Source organism: Saccoglossus kowalevskii, chromosome 5, assembly GCF_978046115.1.
Source record: "Saccoglossus kowalevskii chromosome 5, keSacKowa6.1, whole genome shotgun sequence".
Lineage (NCBI taxonomy): Eukaryota > Metazoa > Hemichordata > Enteropneusta > Harrimaniidae > Saccoglossus > Saccoglossus kowalevskii.
In genome coordinates this window covers 6,691,474-6,719,124 of record NC_140645.1, presented here as the reverse complement: position 1 = coordinate 6,719,124, position 27,651 = coordinate 6,691,474, and the positions used below count along the sequence as shown (strand labels likewise).

At 34.1% G+C, this 27,651-nt stretch overlaps 1 protein-coding gene and 1 long non-coding RNA gene across 2 annotated transcripts in view; both read left to right on the top strand.

Annotated features, from left to right (window-relative positions):
• The window catches only part of LOC102801353 (unhealthy ribosome biogenesis protein 2 homolog), a 78,667-nt gene that overhangs the window by 18,839 nt on the left and 32,177 nt on the right, over window positions 1–27,651 (top strand). The window contains exons 4-9 of the mRNA XM_085499489.1: window positions 210–335; window positions 1,783–1,926; window positions 3,407–3,546; window positions 26,309–26,473; window positions 26,682–26,930; window positions 27,314–27,500. Coding sequence (XP_085355615.1) covers window positions 210–335; window positions 1,783–1,926; window positions 3,407–3,546; window positions 26,309–26,473; window positions 26,682–26,930; window positions 27,314–27,500 — 1,011 coding nt within the window. The remainder of the gene's footprint in view (window positions 1–209; window positions 336–1,782; window positions 1,927–3,406; window positions 3,547–26,308; window positions 26,474–26,681; window positions 26,931–27,313; window positions 27,501–27,651) is intronic.
• Window positions 4,160–5,761, top strand: LOC146745465 (uncharacterized). Its single transcript, XR_014929402.1, has 2 exons — window positions 4,160–4,279; window positions 5,551–5,761. It is a non-coding gene; the product is annotated as an uncharacterized LOC146745465 (long non-coding RNA).

Here is a 27,651-nt window from a genome sequence, read left to right as displayed (position 1 = left end):
TGCATTGTAATCTCATTTGTTTTACATTGTTACATTTCTATTGTCTACTCTACATGTTTATACATTACTCACAGTGTGCAATGCATGCATTGTAATCTCATTTGTTGTTTTCTATTGTTACATTTCTATTGTCTGCTCTACATGTATATACATTACTCACAGTGTGCAATGCATGCATTGTAATTTCATTTGTTGTTTTCCATTGTCAGGTATATATAGATTACTTAAGACGAGAGGATGCTGATATATGCCTGGAACATGTCATCAGTTGTTGCCAAGCAACACTCTCCTCTCATAACCTGATGCTTATTTTTACTGCTAAATATGAAGTGTTTGTAAGTATATCATGTCGACATTAATTATTACATCATTTAAAAAGTTTGAGTTTAAACAAGTATCCATGATGGCCAGAATGTTAAGAATAAGCAACAGGTCATCTCTTTACTTGCAGTTCGCAAAACACACATATCATCTTGTCATATTTGCATATAATACACACTTACATACAGTGTGGTTTGCTATCACATATTTATGTGCACATGGTATGACATCATCTTGTCATATTTGCATATAATACACACTTACATACAGTGTCGTTAGCCATCATATATTTATGTGCACATGGTATGGCATCATCTTGTCATATGTGCATATAATACACACTTACATACAGTGTGGTTTGCCATCATATATTTATGTGCACATGGTATGACATCATCTTGTCATATGTGCATATAATACACACTTACATACTGTGTGGTTTGCCATCATATATTTATGTGCACATGGTATGACACCATCTTGTCATATTTGCATATAATACACACTTACATACAGTGAGGTTTGCCATCATATATTTATGTGCACATGGTATGACACCATCTTGTCATATTTGCATATAATACACACTTACATACAGTGTCGTTTGCCATCATATATTTATGTGTACATGGTATGACATCATCTTGTCATATTTGCATATAATACACACTTACATACAGTGTGGTTTGCCATCATATATTTATGTGTACATGGTATGACACCATCTTGTCATATTTGCATATAATACACACTTACATACAGTGTGGTTTGCTATCACATATTTATGTGCACATGGTATGACATCATCTTGTCATATTTGCATATAATACACACTTACATACAGTGTCGTTTGCCATCATATATTTATGTGCACATGGTATGACATCATCTTGTTATATGTGCATATAATACACACTTACATACAGTGTGGTTTGCCATCATATATTTATGTGTACACGGTATGACACCATTGTCATATTTGCATATATAATACACACTTACATACAGTGTGGTTTGCCATCATATATTTATGTGCACATGGTATGACATCATCTTGTCATATTTGCATATATAATACACACTTACATACAGTGTGGTTTGCCATCATATATTTATGTGCACATGGTATGACACCATCTTGTCATATTTGCATATAATACACAATTACATACAGTGTGGTTTGCCATCATATATTTATGTGCACATGGTATGACACCATTTTGTCATATTTGCATATAATACACACTTATATACAGTGTGGTATTTGCTCTATATTGCATAAATAACTGAGGTGTATATTTTAGCGATCCGATATAAAGTGAATGTAATTTTTGGTTAATGCCCACTTCTAACATCATCAAGCAATATTAAAATGTAAAAAAAGAAATACTTAATAATTTATTATTTATAATCCTTCCATAATGCACTGCTCTACCTCTATGCTATTCTATTGCATTCTAGGTGCAGTTTTTCAGCAGTCTGTTATCGCTGTCATCAAATATATTATCCAATGATGGTACTCTTTCAGTTGCCATGGAGATTCTGTTAACTTCATCATTAGAACGATATAGTACACTGCAGAGACAGCAGATAAATCAGAGAATGGTAATATCATATTGTGTTTTCTTAGTATATAGACTTTTACACCACTGTCGCTTTTATACAACAATCTATATTTATACCACAATCACTATTTATACCATCCACCTATTACTAGTATCTGAAATTGGCATCATTTTTAAATTGTCAGCATTATATTTTCTGTGCGCCCTGGTTGCAGACAAAAAAAAATCACACATTGTGTTCCTACCTGAACCTGCACATCCACCATTGATACCACAATCACATTTTATACCACATGCACTTTTATCATTTATACCACACTCACAATTTATACTACACTCACCATTTATACTACACTCACCATTTACACCACAGACTCTTATATTTATACCGGTCACAACTTATATCCAAGTCACCATTTACACCACATTCACCATTTACACCCCCTCACCATTTACACCAAACTCACCATTTATGCCACACTAACCATTTACACCACGCTCACCATTTATACAACATTCATAATTTCTACCACATCATAATTTATACCACAATCATCATTTACACCACACTCACCATTTACACCACACTCATCATTTACACCACATTCATAATTTATACCACACCCATCATTTACACCACACTCGCCATTTATACCACATTCATAATTTATACCACACTCACCATTTACACAACACTCACCATTTACACCACATTCATAATTTATACCACACTCATCATTTACACAACACTCACCATTTACACCACATTCATAATTTACACCACACTCACCATTTGTACCACATTCTTAATTTATACCACACTCACCAATTACACCACACTCACCATTTACACCACACTCACCATTTATACCACACTCACCATTTATACCACATTCATAATTTATACCATAATCATCATTTACCCCACACTCACCATTTACACCACATTCATAATTTATACCACAATCACCATTTACATCACACTCACCATTTACACCACATTCATAATTTATACCACACTCACCATTTACACAACACTCACCATTTACACCACACTCACCATTTACACCACATTCATAATTTATACCATAATCATCATTTATTCCACACTCACCATTTACACCACACTCATCATTTACACCACAATCACCATTTATACCACAATCACCATTTATACCACAATCATCATTTATACCACACTCACCATTTATACCACAATCACCATTTATACCAATTTATCACAATTGATACTATAGATATATCGCAATCACTCTTTTTATCTGGAACCCTACTGTATTACTTTGACAATGAATTACTCTTCTCAACCACATTCATAATAATATATTCTGTTTGTTTCTTCAGCAAATATTGCAGACCAAATTTAACATGGCATTATGCCATGGATCTTACATCAAGTTTGTTTTCAATTTATTATGTAAGTTATATGGCAGTGACTCAGGGATGTCTGACATGTTTCTTAGCAACAGAATTCTCAATTTATATCTATTTATATGTTACAGGTGTTTGTGTCAGTTTATGAACATTTATTCATTGCTGGTATGTCTCTACATCATCAGTTATGTAAAAAACAACATAATATGGACACGGAGAAGACAAGACAAATTATTGAAAATATTATAATAAGTGGAATATTTCACAGGTAATGGTAATTTAACGCTTACTTTATGACGTAATGGTTAGTGTGTGTGACCAGTGTCAGGGAGATTTCAACCTTAGCAATGGTACAGTGGTTTGTGTGTTCTCATTGAAATCAGGGAAGTTGTTGTAAAAAAATGAGAATTCTGTGCTGTTTTTATTCATTGTATCGTTGTCATTGTGGGCAGTGGATTACTCTGTTAATGTTAGTGCATGGAATAATTTACACATACTGTATTCACCTGTCTTACCTTTGATGTCCAATCACACACCCTTTTAAGACGATGCAAATTTGAGTACTCATGATATCAGACATTTTTAGCCTTCGCAGACGAAGTCTGCCGAAGGCTTATAGATTGGGTTCTGTCCGTCCGTCCGTCCGTCCGTTCGTCCGTCTTTTACCTCTTATAACTTTGATATGCTCTGTCCAATTTTTTTCAAAGTTGGTGCAAATGTAATTCTCAATGCCATACATATGCACGCCAAGTATTTTTTTGATTCGCCAAAGTTTCATCGTGTTTTTCTGTGATTTTCAACATTTTACTCGTACAAGTGCCGAAATTTGCCGGAAAAATCCGAGTTTTAACGACATCTCGCAAGAGAACTGGCATACCGTATTGCGCATGCGTTAGTCTAACCGCTAAGGAAATCGCCGTCGATTTCGTCTGAGGATATTGTATTCCGGGACTGTATCTTTCTTTGCACAAGGCTTACATGGATTAAATTCTATCTCAAAGGTAAGAAACTGTGCTTATGGTATTTATTATGAACTTTGATTTATCCTTTTGTGTCCTGACTTTAGTGAGAAACTAGCGATCGCACAGTGTCACACTTTGCCAGAAAAACAGTCCTGCTATTAGTTCAAGAACTGGTTATGAAACGTGTAAATCGAAAGTTTATCTCGTCATTTAGGAGGCTTGGGAATAATGTTTGGCATATAAAATACTGGAATAATAAAAACGTGAAAGTTTAGAACACGCTGATCGTGATTCTGTTATGTACGATTGCTGTTGCCGGTGTTCATTGGCAACTGCTAGCAGATTGAAACTTGGTTTCGTGACGACATATTAGACTAGAATTATCGAGAAAACACAAGTCAAGTTCAACCAACCGAAAGCAATGATGAAATTGAAAAGTACTGTAATTAAATATCAATGAATCTATCATCGCTGTTAAATTACCTTTGAAGTAAATATGATAACCGCGTGCGTTACTGCACTCGTGACCGGGACCTCTATGCTCCATACGGTGTTGAAGTTTATCGGTAAATCGAACCTCTGTCAACAGAGACACGTTTTTCCAATCAGCTATTTATTTCGGTACTGAAGTCAGGGTGGCAATTTCAATGTTTAGCTACCATAATTTATCTCCATTATGAGCAGGAAAATAAATTACGGACCTCAATTGAGATGGATTTAACGGCGGCCATGTTTTTAAGGGATATGTGAAACAATATTAGGGAGGGGGTCAAATTCACGTAATCCTCAATTTTAATGATGTTGACTTAATAGTCATAATTTTTTTTTCAAAACTTCGGATATTATTTTATATATTTTAATACTACAATATGGTAATTAGTATGCAAATTAATATGCAAATTAGCAGCCAATCTAAGAAAATGCAATCCAGTTCAAAGGAAATTTGATTACATGATCACTACCTCTGCTGATTAGTTTTTATGCACTTCTATATGCTTTTAAATTAAATGTATTTTTTTTGTATTTTTCTCAATAGTTTTTTTTTATTTCTTTTGATATATTAATTTGACAACTTTGTAGAGTGGAAACTGTTGAATTAGTTCATCCTAGAGTTTGGTAGAACATGTTTAAAATAGTACAGTGTGAACTGCAATTTCTTTCTGGCTGGTATAAATTTATTAAGTATTATTTTTTCGTAGTAAAAAGACTCAAATATCTTTTTTAATTAAATCTAACAGCCAATGGGAGCACATTTGCTACAACCTCTGCTTACTTTGGGCTAAATGTTTTTTTTCTTTTTTTTTTTTCAGCAAAGCCACTGGAACTGCATGTATTACAAAAACATACTGGTACTATTCACTGCGTGTCCGACAATTGTATAAAGTTTCGCAGGTCCTCTGTTTTTTACTTTGAGAAGTTCTGTCAACCAAAGCATAAATATGTGTTTCTCTGTACATAACATTTCACACGATTTGTTAATATTAATGTATGATAATAAAAACTTGATAATATTTTTCTGGATTTTTGCACTTTATTTGTATCATTGTCGTATGAGAAGTAATCTTGTCCTTATTAGAGATATTGAAACCAATCCAGGGCCACAAACTAGTTTATCCAAACAGACACAACACTGACTCTACATATTTGCAGATCTGATTTGTATACTTCCTTGTCATTTTACCTGTTGTACTGGTTTGGTGCTATCTGGTTTCCTTGCTGAGAATAATGCTGACCTGGATGGAGAGTGCTATAAACTTGAAAATGCCATAGAAATCACGTTTGCCAATTTATGTCCATGCAACTTTAGAATGACAACTAGCGAAGGCAGTGTCATTCATGACTTGTGATTATTGGTTTACTTTTCCATAAAACAAAAATATTACATTTGTGAACAATGTTTACAATATTTGTTACATTTCAAATACAAAGCTTGTTGGTTAATTGGACATAAAACTAATTGATAAAATAAAAAAGAAAATATTGAAGTGTGTATTCAAATATCACACCATAGACCCTCTGTTAGAGGGTCTATGATCACACTGACAAAATATACCGGCATATATTATCATCACCACATTCGTTACCAAGACAACCAAAAATTATGTCAGCAGCAAAAGGTATGTTCCCGATTTGTTTGTTGATGATTAAAAATTAAAAGTTTGTATATGGTTAGAATTTTCAGCTTCTTTTTACTCGTAGTCTGTTGCTATTTATTTAATTTTCTGTACGTATCAATGTTTTGTTCATAATTCAGTCTAGTTTTATCAACATTACAATTACTGTATAGTGGCATACATATTTGTGGACTGCAATGAGATGTGGTGTTATTATGCTAATGCATCATTACTAGGAATTTAACACTTCTCTGTTAGCAACTTTGGACTCATAATCATTGTGATGAATGTTCATTCTGCCTCATGCTTTGTTTTCGCATATGAGATGTTTCCATGGTTACATAACAAAACACATAAATCTATTTGGTATAAAAATTGAATATAAAAGCTTAAACCATTATAAAAAAAAAATGTAAAATGACATGCTAATGAAATAAAAAAAATGTTATACTGTTGTTAATTAATTTGTACCTACTATATTTAGCGGTTATAAAGGACAACCAAAAGTATTTGGTATTAAATATATAAGATCTCTCTGGAAAAAAATAGCGAATTCGGCAGGAGATAACCTAGCACAACCAAGGTTATTATCTTCTCTAAATATGCTAATTTTACCCAGAGTGGTTTTATATCCGCTACCAAATACCTGAGTCTACCACTTTATAATCTTATCATAATATGCTCACACAAGAAATACACAACAAATTAGCACTGTTAATATCACATTGTGATATGTAAATTTTCCCAACATCTTTTATCATAAGAGGTGATGAAGAGTAACACCTCATAATGTGATAATTCTGAAATCATAATACCCATATTTTCACTATATTGCATTACATAATGATTTCTATATATATTTGTGTATAATCTCTGATGGGCAAGACATATGACAAAACCAACAACAATTCTAGAGTATATTTTAACAAACTAGGGGTAATACTGACTATACACTATTAAAACAAAATAAGTAAAAATCCATTTTTTTCTAGTTCTGATTCTTCATACCTTCAATTCTTTATTTGTACCAAAAATTTAGTCATTTTGGATAAAATGTTCATTTTTGATTTCTTCTTTAAAATGGCTAACCCAATTGCTTTGATATATTTTGATGTAAGTACAATGTACCTTGGGTTAGACAGATTTATTTCTCAATGATAACTTCAATTCTCTGATTTCAGTAAATATTTGATGTCATTTTGTTTCCACATTTTTCACTTTCTGTCCTAATTGCATAAATATTAGGTTCTGTATTTACTCTATTAGAAGTGCATTTAAAACAGATATTTCATTTTACTTGTTTCCTAAATCATTAAAATAAATCAAAAACAATATATATCTTTGATATCACTATCAGATTTGTTCATTTTATGCGATATCATCAATTTCATATTTTTTGTTATTATAAATTTTGGTAACAAATCTTTTGTTAAAAGCTATTGAGTGACAGACCATATTATTTTATTCAAAACTTTTACTCTTTAAATAAGTGATTTTCAGTTTACTGTGAGATGCATATCTGCATGAAAATCAAACGATTTGATTTTGATTTTTTTTTCCAATGCTCAATGCTGAACTTTGACCTTCATCAAATGGGTATAGCACATAAACAAGTATGAAAATACTCCCAAAATCCCTCATGATGTTTTTGACGTCACCGTGACGCTATGACCTTTAACACGAAATCTCGTGGTAAATGAAAAATGGTCAATTTAGTCGTGTTTTTCAAGTCTGCTATTCCTGGTTTTATAGAAAAGGAAAAAAAAGGTATTTCTTTTTTTCAATTTTGTGAGAACCACAAGTAACTAATAATGTCATTTCCTACAACAACATGAAAGATGTCCTTTGAGGCTTCTCTGTTTTCAGTTCAATCAGTTCTATTAGTTGCATATCGTGTCTCAATTTTAAGACTGCAATTACTGTACAAAGATTTTAACACAATTATTCACTCTGTCAGTTACAACCACTCTACACGGTATATCATCAGTTAGTGCTATACCATATGGTCCATTCAGTTCATCAGTGTCCTTATCAATACGGCAGATAAAGTGACCACTTCTATCAAACTTTTGTACCTTATTATTACAATCAACCACATATACATACATGTATCCCTCATTATCAATAGCTATACCACGTGGCCTGTATATCTGACCTTCATCTTGACCTGGACAATTGAATGAATACATGTACTCATCATCTGTATTGAAGACTTGTATGCGGTCATTGTCATAATCACCTACAAATAGCAACCCTTGATTGTCTACAGCCATGTAGTATGGTCCCTTAAATTGTCTTGCTTCACTTCCATAACCTCCTCCAAATGATTTGATATAATCTCCATCTTCTGTGTATTTTCTTATACAGTGACCATCTTTATTTGTCTTAACACCAATATTCAAATCCCATCAGTCAGATACATACACCATGCCATCAGCAGGTCGAACAACAATGCACATGGGATGCTTCATATTATCTCTAAACCGTTTGATCACATGACCATTCATGTCACTGATTACAACTTGTTTATTAGCAAAATCTGTCATGTAGAATTTATTATTAAATATGCACACACCATATGGAATACATTTTTCAATTGTTATAATATTTTTATAATTTCCATCCTTGTCTGTTATCTGTAGTCTTTCATTACCTCTGTCTGCTGTAACTATGTCACCATTACTATGTATTGTAACATCCAATGGCTTTGAATAACTCCCTGCTGCACTGCCCTCTCTACCAATAGTCTTCACCAATCCTTTAATGACATTGAACTGTGCAGGTGTTCCTGGTATTGGTTGATTTTCTATTGTCACTGACACTTTATATTTTCCATCTATTTTTCCATGTACAATCACTGTGTGTGTTCCATCATTGTTATCCCGTACTTTGATATCATCACTTGATCCATCAGGTTTTGTTACACTAGCCTTAACCACCAGGCTTGGAACGACTTGTTTTCCTTCATTATCTCTGGTTGTTACCATTAAAGAAGCAGTGTCACCTTTGATCAGTTGTTTTGGGATATTATCAACACTACAGTTTTGTTGATGTACTTGTGATACCAGCATTCCTACAACGTCTTTCCCTGAATGAGGTCTAAACTGCATTGCTTCAGGATCAATATGGGGTTTAGTTTCCATGGCGATTAACCCATCAATTCGTTGTTGATAAACTTTTTTGGCACTTAAGATTTGACCAGGATTCCCATGATGCATCAGTGATTCCAAGTAGCTGCAAGTGCTGACTATGTTTCCATGTTTCATCTCCAGATCATCAACTTTGATTTCCATATTCTTTACTCTAGCTGTGTATTCTGTCTTCAACTCATCCACCAATCTCTTCTGTTTTTGCTGAACTGCTTCCATTTGTCGTCTCAGATCTTCCAAGATTTCATTTGTTTTCTTGTTTATCTTTGCTTCTTCTTCTTCACAGCAAGACTTCAGTTTTTTACAGGCTGCCTTTGCTGATATTTTACTTGTCTCTGCTTCATCTGCTTTTACTTTTAACTTCCCGACGTTCACCTTCAATTCTTTGGTGTACTCATCTGCCACCTCTTTAATATATCTGTGTTGGTGTACTTTATGATCTATGATTGTACACTCCATACATATAGGTATCTGACACGTGTCACAGTAGTATTTCAACTGATTATCTGTGTGGACATCACAATATTGTATCGGCTGTACAGCAAATGGCTTCTTTTCTTTGGCCTCTTGATAGTCTTCAAATGATAAAACTTGATGAGATTTTGCCACCCTGGATTTTTTATGTGCTTTGGAACAAAATGTACAGGAATACTGTTGACATTCAAGGCAGATGAAGGTGACTTCATTTTCTTCACAAAATTCACACTGTCTAGGGGTACTAGATTCCAGTTTCTCAGGTACTTTGTCTAGAAGTGAGCTCATGAAAAAATTAGACTGCAGATCATTGACTGGAACCTTTACTGACTTGTTACAGGTTGGACACATCAGGATCTGGGGTGTTTGTTTCTCAGCTTGCTGCACTAGACATTTCTTACAAAACGTATGATGACATGGTAGTATCTTTGGATCTGAATATCGTTCTAGACATATAACACAACACAGAAAGTCTTCATTAATCTCTGCTAAGACAGCACTGGCATCTACTACAGCCATTTTTAGATAATAGTTAGTCTGCAATGAATAAATTAACATAAAATTGAATAAATCTGATGTTATAATCCTTATATAAACAAGATTAAAATAAACTTTTGTAATTTTCTTCTGATATATTCCATATTACCGTAAAAGTCCTGATATAAACCACGGTTTATATTCCAATGTATCAATTTAAAAATTGGGTCAAAAGCTCAAGTTTGGTGTGCGGTTTATATTACACACATATTGCGATCACTAAATGGACGTGGTCATTTTCCCCCACAACACATGCACAAAACAAACAATACATCGTGTAATCTTTTGAATCGGTGTCACGGAAGAGTGAAATGCCTTAATTTGGTTCTAAAATAAGTGTCACAAAATGTTGAAAAATTACAGTCAATCCAAAAAACACAGGATAAAAAAAATACTCAGTATATTTAATGTAATATGCATTTATTTTTTAATTTCGTTGGTAACAGGAAGTATATTCTAAAAGAATTTTCAAATAAAAACATGAATGCATTGCTTAGTAGCAAATGATCACAGTACAGTAGCGCAATCCGGTCATGCTGCATTTCACAAGTAAATAATTTACTTGTTTTCGAAGTGTTAAAATTGTTGATTATTACTCAGTAGTGATTGTAATTAACTTATGTTGTTATGAATTGCCAGTAAAATTTAACTTAGTTTCACTGTAAGCAAATGATTTTGCTCACATGTAAATGCTCGATGTGATACGATATCCTCTTTTTTTGATGCACACAAGACCTGGAACTGTGTTTATTGACAGGATAGGTTAAGTCGCTAATTAACCAATCAAAATGCTGGATGGTGCCAACGTGTTGGAATTATACCATAGCTCATTTAATAATGTTAATAACAGTTCAGCAACTTCATGGTCAATGCAACACAGAAGAAATTTTGGCTTTTGGCTTTGATGTCGATTTTCGGTGAGAATTTTTTTAATGATCTCACAATGAGTGTGGTGCTTTAATGATTTCATTGATTTACATATCTAATTTGTTTACTGCACAATGAGTGTGGTGATTTAATGATCTTATTGACTTACATATGTCATTTGTACACTGCACAATGAGTGTGGTGCTTTAATGATCTCATTGACTTGCATATCTCATTTGTGCACTGCACAATTAGTGTGGTGCTTTAATGATCTCATTGATTTACATATCTCATTTGTACACTGCACAATGAGTGTGGTACTTTAATGATTTCATTGACTTATATATCTCATTTGTACACTGCACAATGAGTGTGGTGCTTTAATGATCTCATTGACTTACATATCTCATTAGTACACTGCACAATGAGTGTGGTACTTTAATGATCTCATTGTCTTACATATCTCATTAGTACACTGCACAATGAGTGTGGTACTTTAATGATCTCATTGACTTACATATCTCATTAGTACACTGCACAATGAGAGTGGTACTTTAATGATCTCATTGACTTATATATCTTATTAGTACACTGCACAATGAGTGTGGTACTTTAATGATCTCATTGTCTTACATATCTCATTTGTACACTGCACAATGAGTGTGGTGCTTTAATGATCTCATTGACTTACATATCTCATTAGTACACTGAACAATGAGTGTGGTACTTTAATGATCTCATTGACTTACATATCTCATTAGTACACTGCACAATGAGTGTAGTGCTTTAATGATTTCATTGACTTATGTATCTCATTTGTACACTGCACAATGAGTGTGGTGCTTTAATGATCTCATTGTCTTACATATCTCATTAGTACACTGCACAATGAGTGTGGTGCTTTAATGATCTCATTGACTTATATATCTCATTTGTACACTGCACAATGAGTGTGGTGCTTTAATGATCTCATTGTCTTACATATCTCATTAGTACACTGCACAATGAGTGTGGTACTTTAATGATCTCATTGACTTGCATATCTCTTTTGTACATTGCACAATGAGTGTGGTGCTTTAATGATATCATTGATTTACATATCTCATTAGTACACTGCACAATGAGTGTGGTACTTTAATGATCTCATTGACTTACATATCTCATTAGTACAATACACAATGAGTGTGGTACTTTAATGATCTCATTGACTTATATATCTCATTTGTACATTGCACAATGAGTGTGGTGCTTTAATGATATCATTGATTTACATATCTCATTTGTACACTGCACAATGAGTGTGGTGCTTTATTGATCTCATTGACTTATATATCTCATTTGTACACTGCACAATGAGTGTGGTGCTTTAATGATCTCATTGACTTATATATCTCATTTGTACACTGCACAATGAGTGTGGTGCTTTAATGATCTCATTGACTTATATATCTCATTTGTACACTGCACAATGAGAGTGGTGCTTTAATGATCTCATTGACTTGCATATCTCTTTTGTACACTGCACAATGAGTGTGGTACTTTAATGATCTCATTGTCTTGCATATCTCATTAGTACACTGCACAATGAGTGTGGTACTTTAATGATCTTATTGGCTTGCATATCTCATTTGTGCACTGCACAATGAGTGTGGTGCTTTAATGATCTCATTGATTTACATATCTCATTTGTACATTGCACAATGAGTGTGGTGCTTTAATGATATCATTGATTTACATATCTCATTTGTACACTGCACAATGAGTGTGGTGCTTTATTGATCTCATTGACTTATATATCTCATTTGTACACTGCACAATGAGTGTGGTGCTTTAATGATCTCATTGACTTATATATCTCATTTGTACACTGCACAATGAGTGTGGTGCTTTAATGATCTCATTGACTTATATATCTCATTTGTACACTGCACAATGAGTGTGGTGCTTTAATGATCTCATTGACTTGCATATCTCTTTTGTACACTGCACAATGAGTGTGGTACTTTAATGATCTCATTGTCTTGCATATCTCATTAGTACACTGCACAATGAGTGTGGTACTTTAATGATCTTATTGGCTTGCATATCTCATTTGTGCACTGCACAATGAGTGTGGTGCTTTAATGATCTCATTGATTTACATATCTCATTTGTACACTGCACAATGAGTGTGGTGCTTTAATGATTTCATTGACTTATATATCTCATTTGTACACTGCACAATGAGTATGATGCTTTAATGATCTCATTGTCTTACATATCTCATTAGTACACTGCACAATGAGTGTGGTACTTTAATGATCTCATTGTCTTACATATCTCATTAGTACACTGCACAATGAGTATGATGCTTTAATGATCTCATTGTCTTACATATCTCATTAGTACACTGCACAATGAGTGTAGTACTTTAATGATCTCATTGACTTACATATCTCATTAGTACACTGCACAATGAGTGTGGTGCTTTAATGATCTCATTGACTTACATATCTCATTTGTACACTGCACAATGAGTGTGGTGCTTTAATGATCTCATTGACTTACATATCTCATTAGTACACTGCACAATGAGTGTGGTACTTTAATGATCTCATTGACTTATATATCTCATTAGTACACTGCACAATGAGTGTGGTACTTTCATGATCTCATTGACTTATATATCTCATTTGTACACCGCACAATGAGTGTGGTATTTTAATGATCTCATTGACCTATATATCTTATTTGTACACTGCACAATGAGTGTGGTGCTTTAATGATCTCATTGAATTATATATCTCATTTGTACACTGCACAATGAGTGTGGTACTTTAATGATCTCATTGACTTACATATCTCATTAGTACACTGCACAATGAGTGTGGTACTTTAATGATCTCATTGACTTACATATCTCATTAGTACACTGCACAATGAGTGTGGTGCTTTAATGATCTCATTGACTTGTATATCTCATTTGTACACTGCACAATGAGTGTGGTGCTTTAATGATCTCATTGACTTACATATCTCATTAGTACACTGCACAATGAGTGTGATACTTTAATGATCTCATTGACTTATATATCTCATTTGTACACTGCACAATGAGTGTGGTGCTTTAATGATCTCATCGTCTTACATTTCTCATTAGTACACTGCACAATGAGTGTGGTACTTTAATGATCTCATTGACTTATATATCTCATTTGTACACTGCACAATGAGTGTGGTGCTTTAATGATCTCATTGACTTACATATCTCATTAGTACACTGCACAATGAGTGTGGTACTTTAATGATCTCATTGAATTACATATCTCATTAGTACACTGCACAATGAGTGTGGTACTTTAATGATCTCATTGACTTATATATCTTATTAGTACACTGCACAATGAGTGTGGTACTTTAATGATCTCATTGACTTATATATCTCATTTGTACACTGCACAATGAGTGTGGTGCTTTAATGATCTCATTGACTTATATATCTCATTTGTACACTGCACAATGAGTGTGGTGCTTTAATGATCTCATTGAATTATATATCTCATTTGTACACTGCACAATGAGTGTGGTACTTTAATGATCTCATTGAATTATATATCTCATTTGTACACTGCACAATGAGTGTGGTGCTTTAATGATCTCATTGTCTTACATATCTCATTAGTACACTGCACAATGAGTGTGGTGCTTTAATGATCTCATTGACTTACATATCTCATTAGTACACTGCACAATGAGTGTGGTACTTTAATGATCTCATTGACTTATATATCTCATTAGTACACTGCACAATGTGTGTGGTACTTTAATGATCTCATTGTCTTACATATCTCATTAGTACACTGCACAATGGGTGTGGTGCTTTAATGATCTCATTGACTTATATATCTCATTAGTACACTGCACAATGAGTGTGGTGCTTTAATGATCTCATTGACTTATATATCTCATTAGTACACTGCACAATGAGTGTGGTACTTTAATGATCTCATTGTCTTACATATCTCATTAGTACACTGCACAATGAGTGTGGTGCTTTAATGATCTCATTGACTTATATATCTCATTAGTACACTGCACAATGAGTGTGGTACTTTAATGATCTCATTGTCTTACATATCTCATTAGTACACTGCACAATGGGTGTGGTGCTTTAATGATCTCATTGACTTATATATCTCATTAGTACACTGCACAATGGGTGTGGTGCTTTAATGATCTCATTGATTTACATATCTCATTAGTACACTGCACAATGGGTGTGGTGCTTTAATGATCTCATTGACTTATATATCTCATTAGTACACTGCACAATGAGTGTGGTACTTTAATGATCTCATTGACTTATTTATATATCTCATTAGTACACTGCACAATGGGTGTGGTGCTTTAATGATTTCATTGACTTGCTTATCTCATTTGTACATTCCACAATGAGTGTGGTGCTTTAATGATCTCATTAATTTACATATTCCATTTGTACATTCCACAATGAGTGTGGTGCTTTAATGATATCATTGATTTACATATCTCATTTGTACACTGCACAAGGAGTGCAATGCTTTAATGATCTCATTGTCTTACATATCTCATTAGTACACTGCACAATGAGTGTGTTACTTTAATGATCTCGTTGACTTGCATATCTCATTTGTGCACTGCACAATGAGTGTGGTGCTTTAATGATCTCATTGATTTACATATCTCATTTGTACACTGCACAATGAGTGCAATGCTTTAATGATCTCATTGTCTTACATATCTCATTAGTACACTGCACAATGAGTGTGGTACTTTAATGATCTCATTGACTTATATATCTCATTTGTACACTGCACAATGAGTGTGGTGCTTTAATGATCTCATTGTCTTACATATCTCATTAGTACACTGCACAATGAGTGTGGTACTTTAATGATCTCATTGACTTGCATATCTCTTTTGTACATTGCACAATGAGTGTGGTGCTTTAATGATATCATTGATTTACATATCTCATTAGTACACTGCACAATGAGTGTGGTACTTTAATGATCTCATTGACTTACATATCTCATTAGTACACTGCACAATGAGTGTGGTGCTTTAATGATCTCATTGACTTATATATCTCATTTGTACACTGCACAATGAGTGTGGTGCTTTAATGATCTCATTGTCTTACATATCTCATTAGTACACTGCACAATGAGTGTGGTACTTTAATGATCTCATTGACTTGCATATCTCTTTTGTACATTGCACAATGAGTGTGGTGCTTTAATGATATCATTGATTTACATATCTCATTTGTACACTGCACAATGAGTGTGGTGCTTTAATGATCTCATTAATTTACATATTCCATTCGTACATTCCACAATGAGTGTGGTGCTTTAATGATCTCATTAATTTACATATTCCATTCGTACATTGCACAATGAGTGTGGTGCTTTAATGATATCATTGATTTACATATCTCATTTGTATATACACTGCACAATGAGTGTGGTGATTTAATGATCTCATTGATTTACATATCTCATTTGTACACTGCACAATGAGTGTGATGCTTTAATGATTTCATTGACTTGCATATCTCATTTGTACATTCCACAATGAGTGTGGTGCTTTAATGATCTCATTAATTTACATATTCCATTTGTACATTGCACAATGAGTGTGGTGCTTTAATGATATCATTGATTTACATATCTCATTTGTATATACACTGCACAATGAGTGTGGTGCTTTAATGATTTCATTGACTTGCTTATCTCATTTGTACATTCCACAATGAGTGTGGTGCTTTAATGATCTCATTAATTTACATATTCCATTTGTACATTGCACAATGAGTGTGGTGCTTTAATGATATCATTGATTTACATATCTCATTTGTATATACACTGCACAATGAGTGTGGTGATTTAATGATCTCATTGATTTACATATCTCATTTGTACACTGCACAATGAGTGTGGTGCTTTAATGATATCATTGATTTACATATCTCATTAGTACACTGCACAATGAGTGTGGTACTTTAATGATCTTATTGACTTACATATCTCATTAGTACACTGCACAATGAGTGTGGTGCTTTAATGATCTCATTGACTTATATATCTCATTTGTACACTGCACAATGAGTGTGGTGCTTTAATGATCTCATTGTCTTACATATCTCATTAGTACACTGCACAATGAGTGTGGTACTTTAATGATCTCATTGACTTGCATATCTCTTTTGTACATTGCACAATGAGTGTGGTGCTTTAGTGATATCATTGATTTACATATCTCATTTGTATATACACTGCACAATGAGTGTGGTGATTTAATGATCTCATTGATTTACATATCTCATTTGTACACTGCACAATGAGTGTGGTGCTTTAATGATATCATTGATTTACATATCTCATTAGTACACTGCACAATGAGTGTGGTACTTTAATGATCTCATTGACTTACATATCTCATTAGTACACTGCACAATGAGTGTGGTGCTTTAATGATCTCATTGACTTATATATCTCATTTGTACACTGCACAATGAGTGTGGTGCTTTAATGATCTCATTGTCTTACATATCTCATTAGTACACTGCACAATGAGTGTGGTACTTTAATGATCTCATTGACTTGCATATCTCTTGTACATTGCACAATGAGTGTGGTGCTTTAATGATATCATTGATTTACATATCTCATTTGTACACTGCACAATGAGTGTGGTACTTTAATGATCTCATTGATTTACATATCTCATTTGTACACTGCACAATGAGTGTGGTGCTTTAATGATTTCATTGATGTGCTTATCTCATTTGTACATTCCACAATGAGTGTGGTGCTTTAATGATCTCATTAATTTACATATTCCATTTGTACATTGCACAATGAGTGTGGTGCTTTAATGATATCATTGATTTACATATCTCATTTGTATATACACTGCACAATGAGTGTGGTGATTTAATGATCTCATTGATTTACATATCTCATTTGTACACTGCACAATGAGTGTGATGCTTTAATGATTTCATTGATGTGCTTATCTCATTTGTACATTCCACAATGAGTGTGGTGCTTTAATGATCTCATTAATTTACATATTCCATTTGTACATTCCACAATGAGTGTGGTGCTTTAATGATATCATTGATTTACATATCTCATTAGTACACTGCACAATGGGTGTGGTGCTTTAATGATCTCATTGACTTATATATCTCATTAGTACACTGCACAATGGGTGTGGTGCTTTAATGATCTCATTGATTTACATATCTCATTTGTACACTGCACAATGAGTGTGGTACTTTAATGATCTCATTGACTTACATATCTCATTAGTACACTGCACAATGAGTGTGGTGCTTTAATGATCTCATTGACTTATATATCTCATTTGTACACTGCACAATGAGTGTGGTGCTTTAATGATCTCATTGTCTTACATATCTCATTAGTACACTGCACAATGAGTGTGGTACTTTAATGATCTCATTGACTTGCATATCTCTTTTGTACATTGCACAATGAGTGTGGTGCTTTAATGATATCATTGATTTACATGTCTCATTTGTACACTGCACAATGAGTGTGGTGCTTTAATGATCTCATTAATTTACATATTCCATTCGTACATTCCACAATGAGTGTGGTGCTTTAATGATCTCATTAATTTACATATTCCATTCGTACATTGCACAATGAGTGTGGTGCTTTAATGATATCATTGATTTACATATCTCATTTGTATATACACTGCACAATGAGTGTGGTGATTTAATGATCTCATTGATTTACATATCTCATTTGTACACTGCACAATGAGTGTGATGCTTTAATGATTTCATTGACTTGCATATCTCATTTGTACATTCCACAATGAGTGTGGTGCTTTAATGATCTCATTAATTTACATATTCCATTTGTACATTGCACAATGAGTGTGGTGCTTTAATGATATCATTGATTTACATATCTCATTTGTATATACACTGCACAATGAGTGTGGTGCTTTAATGATTTCATTGACTTGCTTATCTCATTTGTACATTCCACAATGAGTGTGGTGCTTTAATGATCTCATTAATTTACATATTCCATTTGTACATTGCACAATGAGTGTGGTGCTTTAATGATATCATTGATTTACATATCTCATTTGTATATACACTGCACAATGAGTGTGGTGATTTAATGATCTCATTGATTTACATATCTCATTTGTACACTGCACAATGAGTGTGGTGCTTTAATGATATCATTGATTTACATATCTCATTAGTACACTGCACAATGAGTGTGGTACTTTAATGATCTTATTGACTTACATATCTCATTAGTACACTGCACAATGAGTGTGGTGCTTTAATGATCTCATTGACTTATATATCTCATTTGTACACTGCACAATGAGTGTGGTGCTTTAATGATCTCATTGTCTTACATATCTCATTAGTACACTGCACAATGAGTGTGGTACTTTAATGATCTCATTGACTTGCATATCTCTTTTGTACATTGCACAATGAGTGTGGTGCTTTAGTGATATCATTGATTTACATATCTCATTTGTATATACACTGCACAATGAGTGTGGTGATTTAATGATCTCATTGATTTACATATCTCATTTGTACACTGCACAATGAGTGTGGTGCTTTAATGATATCATTGATTTACATATCTCATTAGTACACTGCACAATGAGTGTGGTACTTTAATGATCTCATTGACTTACATATCTCATTAGTACACTGCACAATGAGTGTGGTGCTTTAATGATCTCATTGACTTATATATCTCATTTGTACACTGCACAATGAGTGTGGTGCTTTAATGATCTCATTGTCTTACATATCTCATTAGTACACTGCACAATGAGTGTGGTACTTTAATGATCTCATTGACTTACATATCTCATTAGTACACTGCACAATGAGTGTGGTGCTTTAATGATCTCATTGACTTATATATCTCATTTGTACACTGCACAATGAGTGTGGTGCTTTAATGATCTCATTGTCTTACATATCTCATTAGTACACTGCACAATGAGTGTGGTACTTTAATGATCTCATTGACTTGCATATCTCTTGTACATTGCACAATGAGTGTGGTGCTTTAATGATATCATTGATTTACATATCTCATTTGTACACTGCACAATGAGTGTGGTACTTTAATGATCTCATTGATTTACATATCTCATTTGTACACTGCACAATGAGTGTGGTGCTTTAATGATTTCATTGACTTGCATATCTCATTTGTACATTCCACAATGAGTGTGGTGCTTTAATGATCTCATTAATTTACATATTCCATTTGTACATTGCACAATGAGTGTGGTGCTTTAATGATATCATTGATTTACATATCTCATTTGTATATACACTGCACAATGAGTGTGGTGATTTAATGATCTCATTGATTTACATATCTCATTTGTACACTGCACAATGAGTGTGATGCTTTAATGATTTCATTGATGTGCTTATCTCATTTGTACATTCCACAATGAGTGTGGTGCTTTAATGATCTCATTAATTTACATATTCCATTTGTACATTCCACAATGAGTGTGGTGCTTTAATGATATCATTGATTTACATATCTCATTAGTACACTGCACAATGGGTGTGGTGCTTTAATGATCTCATTGACTTATATATCTCATTAGTACACTGCACAATGGGTGTGGTGCTTTAATGATCTCATTGATTTACATATCTCATTTGTACACTGCACAATGAGTGTGGTGCTTTAATGATTTCATTGACTTGCATATCTCATTTGTACATTCCACAATGAGTGTGGTGCTTTAATGATCTCATTAATTTACATATTCCATTTGTACATTGCACAATGAGTGTGGTGCTTTAATGATATCATTGATTTACATATCTCATTTGTATATACACTGCACAATGAGTGCGGTGATTTAATGATCTCATTGACTTACACATCTCATTTGTACACTGCACAATGAGTGTGATGCTTAAATGATAATTTTGATGTGTTTAAGTCACTGTATTAGTTAGAAACTCAATACTAAATAAATTAAATTAATTTATTTTTTAAGCTAGTTTTAATTTTCAACAATTTGAGATAATGCTTTATAAGATGTTGTCTCCAATGTACCATACATGTACACTACATTGGTTTCTTTTCACTACACAAATTGTTTCAGGTTTGCTTATACAATCGGCAGCTTCGCTACTAAGTGGCATCACTTTCCATTCGCACAGCTTCGTGTCAGCCTTGCCTCATTTTTCCTAGTAAATTATTTTGTTGTATGCTGCCCTCTATGCTTTACCAGTGCTTTACTTCTGTTGTATGCTGCCCTCTATGTTTTGTCAATACCTTACTTCTGTTGTATGCTGCCCTCTATGTTTCATCAATGCCTTACTTCTGTTGTATGCTGCCCTCTATGTTTTACCAGTGCCTTACTTCTGTTGTATGCTGCCCTCTATGTTTTACCAGTGCTTTACTTCTGTTGTATGCTGCCCTCTATGTTTTACCAGTGCCTTACTTCTGTTGTATGCTGCCCTCTATGTTTTACCAGTGCTTTACTTCTGTTGTATGCTGCCCTCTATGTTTTACCAGTGCCTTACTTGTGTTGTATGCTATCCTCTATGTTTTACCAGTGCCTTACTTCTGTTGTATGCTGCCCTCTATGTTATACCAATGCCTTACTTCTGTTGTATGCTGCCCTCTATGTTTTACCAATGCCTTACTTCTGTTGTATGCTGCCCTCTATGTTTTACCAGTGCCTTACTTCTGTTTTATGCTGCCCTCTATGTTTTACCAGTGCCTTACTTCTGTTGTATGCTGCCCTCTATGTTTTACCAGTGCCTTACTTCTGTTGTATGCTGCCCTCTATGTTTTGCCAGTGCCTTACTTCTGTTGTATGCTGCCCTCTATGTTTTACCAGTGCCTTACTTCTGTTTTATGCTGCCCTCTATGTTTTATCAGTGCCTTACTTCAGTTGTATGCTGCCGTCTATTTTTACCAGTGCCTTATTTGTGTTAGCTGCCCTCTATGTTATACCAATGCCTTACTTCTGTTAGCTGCCCTCTATGTTTTACCAGTTCCTTACTTCTGTTGTATGCTGCCCTCTATGTTTTACCAATGCCTTACTTCTGTTGTGTGCTGCCCTACCAGTGCCCATGTTGTGTACTATCGTATTTGTTTTCGGGTCACTCCTATGCATTGTTTTAAATATGTGGGCTGTAGCCCTAAAAATGAGTCTGGCTATTTAAATAGTTTTTCCTCTGATAATCTCCATGTGTATCAGAGGGCATTGGTTTGCTGTATAATGGCTGGATATAATGTGAGAGTTGACTGCATTGCAATATCAAGAGCTGGCTGCTTTTTATTACTTTTCATTTTGTCATGGATCTTGGTGAATTGGTACATTTTGACAGATAAAATGTGCATAAATTAAAACATGGCAGCCTCCCATGTAGAGAAGTATTGTTGTTAATAATTAGTTTTCACTGGGAGAACCAGCTTAGACAAGATTTTCAAGCTATGCTTGTTTTCATTTAATCTTGTAAGTACTTGAAATTACAATTTTCAGTCAGGTCCTATTTTATAATATTTTATAATTTTTAGGGTTAGAATCGTTCAAATCATTCATGGTTTTGTTTGTGCCAAAGTTCAATGAGATATAAATGGGTTTTTTTCGTGATTGTTTAGAGTGATTGCTTATTTCTGCTCACTTTTCTCAATGTCAATTTTGAGATAATTGTGCTGTTCTTTGTCTTAATTGGACAATTAATTTGGTGATGTCATGTTTAGTAGGCTGTTCTTTGTTTTGTTGCTTGTTCCTACAAGCAACAGAATACGTGAAAACTCACATAACAGAATAAAGAGGGAGAAGCACACACATGTTGTCAGGTTCAATGTTAGCGGTGAAGTAACACTTGTTATTGCAGAACACTTGATCAGCTCATGACAACATACATGGTGTAATGTGATTAGCTAATAAGGTCATGGTCATGACACATGATTATGTAACCCTAACTCAATGAATAAAAGTACAAGAAATGCATAGTGAAGTCAAGGGTACAACACTTTGAAAATTTAGCTGTTATGTGTTATAACACTATTTGTTTACGTGAGTCAGTTGTCAATGGGGAGACATTGATCTATATATATGATAAATGATACAATGTACGGACTATTTATTGTCATTATTTTTTGTGATATATATGTACAAAGACGATTACTTTCGTTTTGTTATAAATCTAACTACTAGTATGCTAAGATACAATCATTTCAAAATGGCTGCCATTGTATTTCCTGGTAATGTGCAAACAATTCATAAAAGTTATGAACACGATTCTCACAATCAGCTCAAATTTTAAGTAGCTGATATAATAATGTTATGTCTTATGAGACACCATACATGATGTGAAATGGAATCCTGTATCTTATAATATACAGTGAGTCATAAGGGTTGGAGCTACATCACAAGATGTTCCATGTTGCTAAGACGTGCACCATTTATTTCTGTGGGCTCTGTGCAAGCTGCTGTGTAACGCTGGTCGAAGAGCCGGTGAAAATAGCTAAATTCAAGAAAACAACACAAATTCAACTTTGAAGTAATCATGAACAGTCAAATTTATATATGCTGCACACGCAGGTGTAATCTTGTTACACTGTTCAGGGGAGTCTCAACAACCATCTCAAAGTACTGTTTTCTGAGTGTTTTCAGCATTTGTTTTCACCGTGATGGTTGCCAGGCGGTGAAAATGCCTGAACGTCCGCCCCCGAGAATATACATGTATATTGTAAAACTCAGGAAGCCATCGCTGAAGCTTCTTGCAAAATTGAACAAAACAGTCAACATATTTACAGTGTGTACTGCAGCCATCTTTACGTCTTTTAAGACACAGTCTGTTTTACCTACCTGTGTTTTAGATTCAAATGTCTATAGGTTTCTGTATATGTCACAGCACACAGTCTCACTTGTATTGCGTGGTGGTATGGGATGGTATTTGTGCGTCATTTCTAGACCTTTGCCCAGTACCTTGCTGTAATCTGTTGGCACAGTGCCAACTATTATCTAATTGTTATAGATATTTATTTTGTCAAATTATTTTAGCATTTTTTATTTTGCCATTAGGCCACACTGATTTAATTTTATGGATGACATCCTCTGGAGACCCCAAAACTAATGCGAGAGGGCGAAAAAAAAAAAATCCTGCCAAAAAAAAAAAAAATGATGCTGAAACCACAGGACTACGGAGCTGGTATTACGAATTGAACCACAGAACACAGTGTGTCAAAAAAAAACGACAAGAATTCTTTATTTGTAGGAGGCACATGTTGATGTACACATCTCGTACTGTATTACTGTCACAGGTATCATCACCTTTGATTTTGAAAAGGCAAGAGAATAAGGCAGATGTTACCTTTGCCAAAGGCATACACATCAACTCAATAATAAAGAAAAACTTGCTGTGTTGTATTGAAATCAAAAAATTGAATTTATAATGAACAATGAGTTTGTCAACAGCAACCTGGAAATTAACTTCTTTGACATTCAAACTACAGCTTTTAAAGTGATACTTCAACTATGTAACAAATTATAAGAGGCTCAATATTGAAAAAAAACACCAACAGAGAGTCAACAAAAATTTGAATGCAGAAAATTATGCACATGTATCTTGATGAAAATTCGTCATATGATCAAAATATTACTGACTGTGTGTGCAAGCAAATTATCCGAATCAGAAAATGAAAAAACATAATAAGAAACGCGGGACAGCCACTCTGGACAATATGTCCTCAAAGTTGTCTGGGCGAAACTCGCTTGCCGCTACCATTCTCTCGTATAGCTGTGTAAACGTGGTCGCCATGGTGGAATTCCCGGCAACGCAATAAGCATGTGCAGAAGATCATTTACGACAAAATTGGCATGTTTTGAGGCGAACTTTGCACAGTTCGATACACGCTATTTATCATCAGTGCCATTACTGCACAAAGCAGATTTGCATAGAAGTCATTTGCATATTTGAATATGTTCGAACTACAAGACCTTGGCAGTTAACAAAGTTATGCGAAAGTCACTTCGTTATTTTAATCACTTTAATAAGACGTTTCACGCCCTGAATCCGAATAAAATGTTTAGTAATCAAAATACAATATACAAGACTTGCTTTAGAAAATGCAATCCTTTCCTAGATGCCAAAGCATTAGTTTGTACAATCAATGACTAAGTTTATGAACTTACTAGAACCTTTGTGTTTTATGACTGTTAGATGCGGAAAATTGAACCCGTTCAAGCCAGAAATAATATTAAAATATTCACAAGATGAATGGAAATGTTAGGAAACCCCTTTCAGTGAAATTAGTTTTTAATGTTTCTTTCCCAACTATATTCGTTAACAGTACGTTTCTTTCCTTCAAGTTTTAGTGTATCATGTGCACCATTCCACTACTATAACATTACCTTGCAAAACATAGTCTGCAATAAAATGGTTCGTATTTACTGAAGTCTGACATTAATAAATAGTTCGGATGTCACATATGTTTTTTTTCCCACTTTTTGTAGTACATTTTCAGATGTAACAGCTACAGAAAAATGGCCGTGCGTAGTGAGGTGATTGAGCACAAAATTATAGGCTGCCTGTGGCAGAAGCACTATTGTGTAAAGCGCAAAGGCCTCTGGGAAGGAGATTGGTTTTGAGGTTGTCCAAAATGAGTTTTACGACAAGCCAGCGCTTTGCGACAATATGAGTCGGCAAGTTCCGGACAGAAAACCGATCTGTGGAGACTCGTCGTCGGAGATTTTTTGAGAACAGGCGAAAACTAATGCGCGCGCGGATCACATCCATAAAATTAAGTCGGTATCGCCTTACTGGGTATTTATTTTAGCATTATTTATTTAGTATTTTTCACTGTTTTTTTTTTTTTTTTCAGAGATCATAGTGATGTGTTTACTAAATACCTAGCTGACAAATCAGAAGACAAGTTGGAAATGATTGAAAAGTTTATTATATTTCTACAGACATCAATGAAATCAACACCAGATATTGTTCATTATTCTCTGCCAATATTGTATAGAGGATTCCTTACAACACAGAAGTGAGTGTGTATATTATTATTGTCTCGACAAATTGAGAAATAGAATTATGTTTTGAGTCACGATGATTATTTGTTGTCCCTTACAATGTTGTTTCAAAATTGTTCATAAAACTGATGGTTATTTTATGTTGGACCATGAATTCCTAACAGATATTTTTATTCTAAATTATTAAATTAGTCATGTGTTCTTTATCTTTTGTTTTTACAGACCATCCACTACAACAGAGTTCTCTATGTTCTGTAAACTATGCAGTGTGATTGGTGTGATTTCACAATCACCAGACTGTCCAGAGACCCCAGATGTGCCATGGCAACCAGTGTTAGATTCATTACAGATACTCTTGGAGACCAGGTTGACCCTTGACCTCTACAATACCACCTCTGATAACAGTACTGGTTTAGTGCAGTATACATGGTATCAAAATCTGTTATCGTTATTACTCAGTTTTCCACAAAGGTAAGTTTGACCCTTGACCTCTACAACACCTTCTCTGATGACAAAGGTATTTAATGAAAAAAACAGTTTCTCGTGACATTTAAAATAAAGATAAAAAAAACAATTTGATTTGGGAAAACAAATTTTTTGCTATGCCTTTATGTCAATTTGAAGTGCTATTCCAGCATAAACCAGGTCAGGTCAAACAGAAGCAATTATAGACCTTACCCAAAGTCACATCCATTAATAAATGGGACTGTAGCACACTAATGTTGTACTTCATCTCTAGGTGGTATTTTAAATCATGGTCCGTGCCAGTAACAATAATTTTTGTCGTTGGCATGTCTTCATTGTATCAATATAATAAAATTACTCACTTCTTTACTGTTTTTGTCACTTTGCAGTCATCTACTGTCTTGGTTTGGATGTATTCATGTACTACTGAAAAAGAACCACCTTATACTGGATAAGAACTTGGTAATGGTTTGTAGGAAAGTGTGGATTGAGGTCGACTGTGATGACAAAGACTTAAACACCACACAGTATGCATTACTATGTGACTTAATGGAGACATATACCAAACTACGACAGGTGAGTTGTACTATGAAGATTCATCAAGGCGTTCTATTTATTCTCTATAATCTCATCTTCCTTCTCAATTATATAATAACATCAGTTGTCATCTGAATATATCATGATATGCAGATGATTAAATGTTTTAGTTACGCACATCGAGTTATTC